Source organism: Hydra vulgaris, chromosome 13 (assembly GCF_038396675.1).
Source record: "Hydra vulgaris chromosome 13, alternate assembly HydraT2T_AEP".
NCBI lineage: Eukaryota > Metazoa > Cnidaria > Hydrozoa > Anthoathecata > Hydridae > Hydra > Hydra vulgaris.
Genome location: NC_088932.1, coordinates 54,268,148 through 54,277,938, shown reverse-complemented (window position 1 = coordinate 54,277,938; position 9,791 = coordinate 54,268,148). Strand labels below are relative to the sequence as shown.

Here is a 9,791-nt window from a genome sequence, read left to right as displayed (position 1 = left end):
GCAAAAAATGGAATTTATTTGATTTATCAAAAAATGAAATCATACAAAACCGACGAAAATTTTCTATGGTTTATGTTAATAATAATAAAATAACTTTTAACTCTAATATAAATAATATTATAATATATAATAACATTATTCTCTGGAAGATTTTGAAAATTTGTTTCTGTTATAGTATTTAAATACCCTAAGCTGTTAAAATTTCTAATTAATGCTGAGAAGTTCGATGGAGTTATCATTTAGTTTGCAGAATAATCTCTTTAAAATAATTTGGAAAAAATGTACGACAAAAAGGTACAAAGAAGTGCATGGTAAAAAAATAAAATACATAGGATAATACAAAAGAATAAAAAAGCATTTATAACAATGACACAAAATAGATAAAACAATAGCAAAAAGGAAGTACCATAATGCAAAAGTTTAGAAAGGTAAATAATAGGAAAGTACAAAGCAGCACGTAAAAGAAAAATATTTGAAAAGTACAAAGTAACATAAAAATGTGCATAAAAGAAAAGTACAATAAAGTGCAAGAAAAGAACTTTTTTAAAACAGCTTTAGTAACCATTATCCCCCTCATTTTTCTTTAATCATCTATTGATGCAGATTCATTTCTGCATCATTAGAGTTACAGAAAAAGTTCATTAAGAACCTAAAATATAGTATATAGTATTAAACATAATATACTTTCAGTAATAATTTCAGAACTTTTTTTTTTAAAAAACCTAATACAAATTATAATTTAAAAATAAATAGTAAAAGACATAAATAAAATCAATTTAAATAAAGATTATTAAAAAAAAGAAAAAACTAAAAAAAAAGATGCTATAAAATTAAAAAAAGAAAAAGAGCAAACAGATTAAGACTAATTGTCTCCTCAACGCCCTCAAATTAAACTTTAATCAACACCCTCAAATCCCTCTGTATTTTCAATAGCTAGACGTAGTTTTTCACGAAGCTCATGATAACTATGATATGGCGGAAGATCAATACGATTAAAGCTAAAAACATAAAGGTACATTAAAGTCTCACTTAAAATTTTTTGAATAACCAATACATCTTCATAATGCTTTTATATGTCAAAATAATAATTATTATTACCACGTGTGTGACCTAGGTAGTTGATGAGTGTTTCCCCATCGCTCGATAGTAAACTTTTGAGGGCCATTACTTCCATATAACTCAGCAAATCCATTCATTGGAACACGTGATGTACCAGTAACAAACTGTAGAAGTCTAGCTTTCATTTCGTCGTCAAAAGTTTGAACGGCCTAAAAATTATAAAAGTTAAAATGAATTTCTTTAATTTGAAAAACATCACTTCAACGGTATAATATTTGGTACGTATAACGTATAAAACAATCCATTTAGGTGACATGTATAAAATATGAGTTTGATTGTGAAAAGAAAGCATCACGTGACACACAAAAAGCATTAACCCTTTAGCGCCCACTAAGGCTTAAAATTTTCAAAAAATTCCAAAAACTTCAAAAACCAATTGTTTTAGGGCCTTGATTATGAATAAAAAAATAAAAATTTTAAAATTTCACTTGCAAAGCCAATTATGTCATTGTAGCATATCTGCTACAATGGGAATATGAGGAGTGAAATAATAAAAAAAGTTTTCTTAAATTAAAGGATTCTGTTTAAAGAATATAAAGCAATTTAAAAAATGAAACTTTGGTATTCATTTCATTTTACAAAGTCTCTTCTAATCAAATAAAAAACATGTAAAGCATAACAATACTTTCATCCGATCATTGGATTTTTAAAAAGACAATTTTGATGTGTTTTTATGCCTTGATTATCCAATTATATTAACCTGGCTATATTGGATCAACAAAAGTATGTTGTAAATATGCTACAAAAGTTGTTTTTGAGATCACTGTGTTGACAGGACGGCCATAAAAGGTTTCTGAAGTTATGTAGCATATCTGCTACACGGGGCGCTAAAGGGTTAAACATGCAAATATTACTATGTTTTGGAACTTTATCTTATTATATAGATATCAAAAAATTTCAGAAAAAAGATATCAAAGTAACATTGTTATTTGTTTAATTTGAACTTATCAGAAGAAAGTCACAGCAGCAATTTTTTATTTACATCATCTTTTATGCCCGTATTTCCACACAAGCATGGATTGGACATTTTCCACTCCTCCAAAAAAAATTTTTTTCTTTGAAATTCTGCTTTATTAAGTGTAGTTTGGAAATTTATGTTTGTTTGTCAAAATTTGTGTTTTTTGGAGTTATGAAGTTGAGAATTGAAACCTCTTAAAAGTAAAAAAACTCTAAAAGAAAAATTTACTACACCTATTAAAGCTAAAATTATCACTAGTTGTTCTGAAGTGTTATTCATCTAACTCGCTATCATTCCAAAAACTAGAAACCATATTTTCTATTCTTTTAAACGTTACATATCTTATTCTTCGCCCATTATTTTCTCCATCAAACACTACATATAATCTCAAATTTTATTTTTACAGCAAAACATTATAACAAAATTTTCTTAACTTTACAATCTTTCTTCAATTCGAAGCCTAATTGTGTTTAAACATAAATAAATTATTAGAAAACTACTGACACTAAATTTTATTTTAAATGACGAAAAACAATTCAAGCATTTTTAACATTCAATTTTAGGCATTTAACATAACTTTCTGTCATTCATCTGTAACATATCTGCCATAACCTTTGAAATAAAATTTCAAAACTAATTTTTAGGTTGTTGTTATCATAAGAAAACTATTTTTTCAGTTTATTTATACTCATCTTGACAGTGGTATCGACGCTGCAAAATACCATATGAATGTTGTTAAAATTTCATAAGGGTGTTGCAAATAAACAAATTTACTATACCAGAATGGCTCTCTTTTTTTAAAAGTTTTGAAACAAAAATGAAAAAAATTTTAAACTATTTAATCTTAAAAATATTTCTTAAATTTGTAAAACCTTAATTAAAATTTGAAGTAAGGAAAAAAAAAAATTAAAATTTTTACATTCAAATTATATTTAACTCAAGTTTTAATAAACTCAAGTTTTAATAAACTCAAATTTTAATAAACTCAAGTTTTAATAAACTCAAGTTTTAATAAACTCAAGTTTTAATAAACTCAAGTTTTAATAAACTCAAGTTTTAATAAACTCAAGTTTTAATAAACTCAAGTTTTAATAAACTCAAGTTTTAATAAACTCAAGTTTTAATAAACAATAATCAAAAAACTTATTAAAACTTCTTCCAAAAGAACTCCTCAAAATATTATAATTTCTATTAAAATAACTCCTTAAGATATTCTAACTTTCCCAAAAGAACTCCTAAATATATTCAAGTGAACTCCTAAATATATTCAAGTGAACTCCTAAATATATTCAAGTGAACTCCTAAGATATTCTAAAGGTTCCAGGAAGTTCCAAAAGAGTGATAACAATGATAAAATGCAAAATCTGATTATTTTTAATCATACATGTCTTCATACTCGAATATATATAAAATACACAAATATAACAAATATATATGATTTTATACAAAAAGAAAAAGCTGGAAACATCTATTTACAATAATATTTTTTATTTATTAATTTACAATAATATTTGAAAACAAGTATCAAAAAATGCTTACTTTCCAAAACCATTGTATGACAACATGCTTGTCATGATATCCACTTCTATACTGCGTGTTTTTTCTCCAATCTTCCATATCGATTTCCCCCAAACCGCAAAGTAAGTACTATTTAAATAAATACGATAAGCCAACAAACATTACAAAAACTAATAACAGTCAAGCGAAATAATTTATATTCAATTTTTATGCACTTAAAACAAATTGACAAATTAAATTGCAGAAAAAACCTTTCGAAACATTAAACAATTTTTTTTCGAAATATGAAAATGTTTTCTTTGCATAATTCACCTACAGATTGCATAATAATTCACCAACAGATTTGCAAGAACTATTAAGATTGAAAGCGTGAAGAATCAGAGACTTTCTGCATTTCTGGAGAATCAGAGACAGTAACAAAATAAATTGCATTTTATGCAGTGTTGCTAGAGTTACAGTGTTAACTGCATTTAATGCAGTGTTACCAAATTAACCCCATTTGATAAGTGCAAAAAAATCTTAAATAAAGATTTTTATTTGCAAATATTAAATAAATATATATCACAAAATTGAGATCAAAACATTTGTCTAACAAAATTGCAACCAAACGTTTAAACTGCAATAACATATGTTGAAACTATAATCAAATATGTTGAAACTACAATCAAATTTGAGATTTTCTGATATGTATGATCAAACAAAAATTGTTAAACAAATGTTCCAGTATGCATCACTTTTTCTGAAGTTTTTATAAAATTCTGGAAACTTTAAGTAAACTTCTACAAACTTTTGGAATAAGTTATAAAAACAAATTAATAATAAGTTACAATATAGCTATAATAATAAGTTAATTAGTTTTATATTGAATTCAATTGAAAAAAAAAGAAAAAGATTTATATTTACAGCGGAGAAAATAGAATTAGCCTCACCATGTGCTGATCCAATATTTTGTAAATCTGTAAACAAGTTTGTGCGGTACAACTTTTGTATCCACACACATATAATTACTGTTACAAACAACAACTTTTTAGATTATAATATAGCATAATTAAATTGCGGAACATTTGATAAAACCATAAAATGTATAATACTTGATATTTGCGGTAACAAATAGAATTAGCCTCATCAATAATTATTTTCAGTTTACTTGTATATTTTGATCTGGTGATACGCATTTGTGAGTTAGTTTTTTATTATTATTTGTAAGTTAAACAAAGACTGTGAAATCAGTGCTCATAAAGTTTTTAACATTTGGTTTTTGATACCTTTATTTGAAATGGGACATGGTAAGCGTTTAACGAATGAAGAATTAGCAGTAATCAAAGCATACAAAGATACAGGCTTATCTAATCGGGAAATTGCAAAGAAAATTAAAAGATCTCCAAAAGTGGTTAACAATTACTTCAAGATTGGCGTTAATTATGGAGCCTATAAGGGAAGTGGTGGCAAACGTAAAATTGATAATCGTACTAAACGAGTTATTGTACGTCGTGCTGCTGCTCAGCACATGACTGCATCTCAAATTCGTGCTGATTTACAATTACCTGTATCTGTTCAACGTGTGAGACAAATCTTACATGAAGATCCAAACACAGTTTGGAAAAAGCGTAAACCAAAACCAAAACTTACTGCTCGTCATAAAAAAGTTAGATTACAATTTGCGAAAGAACACATGTCTTGGCAAGAAGAGTGGCATCAAGTTCTCTTCAGTGATGAAAAAAAGTTCAATCTAGATGGTCCTGATGGCTATCAATATTACTGGCACGATCTTCGAAAAGAGAAAGAAACTCGGATGAGTCGTAACTTTGGGGGTGGAAATGTTATGGTTTGGGGGGCTTTTTCCTTTGCTGGAAAACTTCCACTGGCATGGATTTCAACAAAAATGAATTCACAGGACTACATTGACTTATTAGAAATAAGTTTACTTGAACATGGTGAGAAATTGATGGGTGAAACTTTCACTTTCCAACAAGATAATGCTACTATCCATAATTCAAAGCTTACAAAAGCTTGGTTTAGAGAAAAAAATATTCACGTAATGGAATGGCCCGCACGTAGTCCAGACCTTAACCCAATTGAAAATCTATGGGGAATACTTTCTAGAAAGGTTTATGAAAATGGTAAGCAATTTGAATGCACTTTGGAGCTGAAAACTCGTATCAGAGAAGCTTGGAATGAAATATCTATAGAAACTATCCAAAATCTTGTGACTAGTATGTCAAACCGCATATTTGAAGTCATTAAAAATTCAGGAAGCTATACTAAATACTAAATGAGCGAAAAAACAAAATATTTTCTTTTTTTTTTGTATATAACGCTAATGAGGCTAATTCTATTTTCTCCACAAATTGAATATTTTTAATTTTTTTTTCCATTTGGAATTAATTAAGCATACCAATTTATAAACTTTTTAGTTGTAGTAGAAGTAACAAGAAATAAAGTAGATTTCATAATTGTTTACCTGCAATTTTTGTTAAATTAGAACAAAAAATAAAGGTGAGGCTAATTCTATTTTCTCCGCTGTATGAACTTTCAGCTTAAAACTCTTGTAATCTTGCATGAACTTCCATGAGTTAAAAATTGGAGTTTTTCAATAAAACTCATAAATGAGTATTGGGAACAAGGTTGTAAATATTATTAGTAATGCACATTTAACTTTCTTAATTTTAAGTATGTTATCGAATAGACTTTTTGAAATTTTGCGTCAACTAGGGTGTTCCAAAATTTTTTTTCAAAACTGTCTTAATATATTGAAAAATGCAATACTATTGATAATAAAATTCGAAAGCCACAGCCAAGAAAAACTTTAACCAATATGGATTTTTTTAGACATCCTAAATAACTTCTAATGAAATAAAAACCAAAATTGAAGAACAGTATCACGTAGTTATGTCAGCCCCAACCATTTACCGTTGTTTATAAGAAGCCGGTCTTTGAGGCTGTGTAGAAAAGAAGAAACCCCTTGTTTCAAAACAAAATAGACTAAAACAACTAAGGTTTGCAAAAATCTTTCTAAATAAAAATGTTTTCTTTTGGAAAATGGTTTTATGGCATGATGAAACCAAGTTTAATCGCTTCCAGTGTGATGGGAAAGTATATGTTAGGAGTGCTACAAAGCAAGAAAACAACTCTTCATATACTCTAAAGATGATGAGTAATATTAAAGTTTGGGAATGCCCTGGAATGGTTTCGGTCCACTGGTCAAAATTGATGGAAATTTAGATCAATACAAATACAAAGATATTACAAAATGTAGTGGAGCCTTATGCTGATGATATCTCTGTCACTTAGATTTTAATGTGCAACAAAAACCCAAAGCATGTTGTGAGGTCTGTAAAATCTTGGCTTGAGGTAGTAATAATAATAATTATATATTTGAGCTGTGACAGATAATTTGGTAAGTGTACCAAGTACATTTAGCTATATCATTATTCAGCATAGTTATATTATTTAAAATCTATATTTCAAGTTTAGCTTTAAAATAGTTCACAGAAATAGCATTAACAACATCAGTAGGCAATCAAATCCAGTAAAAAGATGCTTTGCTTGTTAAAATAATGCAGAGGCAAAAAAACTAGTTAATTAGCAATTATATCTAATTTGATGACCTCTTTCTGATTGATAACTTCTTAGCAAAATTTCATTAATTAAATGTACTTTTTCAATTCCATTGAATAACTTATAAATTTGAATTAAGTCACCCTAAATCCGTCTTACAACAAAAGCAGTGAGACCCATTTTATCTGATCTTTTATCATAACATAGTTTTTTTAGTGGCAATATTATTCTTGTAGCACAATGTTGTACCTTTTCTAAGAGATTAATTTCATTTTTAAGACAAGGAGACCACACAGATACAGCAAATTCAATTAAAGGTCTTACAAAAGTTACGTATATAATTTTTAGTAATTCACTATTTAAACTTAAAAATTCTGCAAAATACCCAAAACTTTATTTTCTTTACTTGCACATAGAGTTATTTGATTTTTCCATTTCAAGCCAGAGGTAAATACTACACCAAGATCTCTTTCAGTGACAGTGGTACTTAAAGGTATATTTTGCATAAAAAAAATTTCTTTTTGGGTTACTTTTACCAAAGTGCATTATCAAACACTTCTCAAAATTAAACTTTAATAGCCATTTGTTGGACCAGTTGATAGCTTTATCTAGGTCATTTTGCAATAGAATAACACTTGCTTCACAATCAACCCTTGATAATACTTTTGCATCTTCAGCATACACCTTTGAAATATTAACAAAGTTCTTGGCAAATTATTAATATAAATAATAAATAGTAAAGGGCAAACAACAGAGCCCTGCGGCACACCACTAAATATGTCCTTCCAAGATGAGACAATTTCTCTCATGACAACTCTTTGTCTTCTATTTTTTTAGAAATGCTTCAATCCATTTTAACAAAGTACCAGAAATCCCATAACATTTAAGTTTCATCAGTAGTCTTTCATGGGGCACTGAATCAAATGCCTTTGCAAAGTCTAAGTAAATTACATCTACAGGTATATTCTGAAATAAATAAAACGAGATTGTGTCTAAATTCTCAATAAGGTTGGTTGAAAAAGATCTTTTATTAACAAGGCCGTGTTGATTTTTTGAAAGAAGATTAAATATAAAACTTTTCTGATCTAAAAAAATTTTGTAACTTAGAACTAAGTGCCCTCTTTCAATATTTCTTTGAGCTGGATGTGATTTAATTTGGAATAATCTATTCCCTTGTGTTGTAAATAATAAGTCAAGAGTGTTAAGGCATTCATTGTTCAATAATTGAAACGTTAGAATAGAAACGTGCTAAATGAGAAAGTGATCATTTAAAATATCATAAAATTTGTATTCATGAAAGCAACCATTGTTTTCAATCAATTTGATAACACCTCTGGACCATTTATTGTTTGGAAATATTAAAACCACCCATATTTATAATATCCTTGAAATTGCAGGATCTTGCAGTCTCAAATACCTTATAAAAGATTTCCATATCAACTGTTTTGTGGAATTGCATCCTAATAAATAACTATCATTACAGATAACAAGTGCAACCCATATTTGCTCAATTTTATCGGAACTCAGAATTTTATCTTCAACTTGATAAGATACAAGATTTTTACCAATGTATATTGCAACACTACCACCAGTTCTACCATCCTTATGATCTTTTCTATACAAAAAGTAACCTAAATTTGTAATAGAAGTCTCTCTGAACCAAGTTTCTATTACTCCAATATTAGATGGATTTAGATCACTACATAATACCTTGAACTCCTCCATTTTTATTATTTAGCAAAGTTGCATTCATTTATAAACACATAATGTGGTCAATCGGCTTGTAGTTTCTCAAATTTGACAATTTTTTTTTGGATAGCATACTGAAATGTAGTATCAGCTGCAAGTTGAGAGTTTAGCTTATTTCTTTCTTGCCTTAATTGAAAATCTAACATTCTCTTTGCTTAAGGTTACTAATGTTCTAAATTTTTTCGATTGATACAAAAGAAGGTTTCTCATACTGGAATTTTCTAATTCAACTAAAATTGGACCCGGTGTTTCCTTTTTTTTTGACTATAATCTTCACAAATTTTTTGTTTTAACCTAGGCTCCAAGATTATTAATCAATTCTGCAATTGTTTTATTTTTATCTTTAATTTTTTTTATTATCATCTTTATTTTTTCTTTTCCATCTTCAATTTTTTGATATTGTAAAGATTAGTCTGATTCCATAAACGATGACATCATCATTAGTTGGATGACATTTTTGGCTTTTTTATTTATTTTATTTTGTTCATTGACAGCTGCATTTGCTACCGATAGTTGCTCTAGTGATCATTTTTTACTCACTCCGCTGGCTGTAATCCATCCAGAATTTTTAGGTAGTGGGAAATCTGCAGAGTTTTCTTCCATAGACTTAACTCTTTTCTCTAAATCAGAAATTTAATTTTTTTTTTTGGTTGTTTCAAGTTCTAATTGAAATTTTTTTTTCATCATTTCATCAATCTGCTTAGTATCCTCTATTTTAAAAGCATTTAACTCCCCCAGAATAGTTTGAGAGTTCACCATTATTAAAAATTGATAATGTTAATTTTAATACAAAATGTAAATATTTTGTAAATAAAATAAATGTTTTAGAATGGCCACCATTAAGTACCGATCTGGATCCGATCAAAAACAAGATAAGTAAACCTCTAAT

The 9,791-nt window shown here is 27.9% G+C and overlaps 1 protein-coding gene across 2 annotated transcripts in view; it reads right to left on the bottom strand.

Moving 5' to 3' along the window:
- Positions 1–684: 684 nt before the first annotated feature.
- The window catches only part of LOC100208619 (E3 ubiquitin-protein ligase NEDD4), a 100,042-nt gene continuing 90,935 nt past the window's right edge, over positions 685–9,791 (bottom strand). For both annotated transcript variants that reach the window (XM_065816870.1, XM_065816871.1), the window contains exons 27-29: positions 3,617–3,724; positions 1,099–1,268; positions 685–998 (exon numbers count right to left, since the gene is read on the bottom strand). In XM_065816870.1, the coding sequence (XP_065672942.1) occupies positions 896–998; positions 1,099–1,268; positions 3,617–3,724 (381 nt within the window). In that variant the 3' untranslated portion in view covers positions 685–895. The remainder of the gene's footprint in view (positions 999–1,098; positions 1,269–3,616; positions 3,725–9,791) is intronic.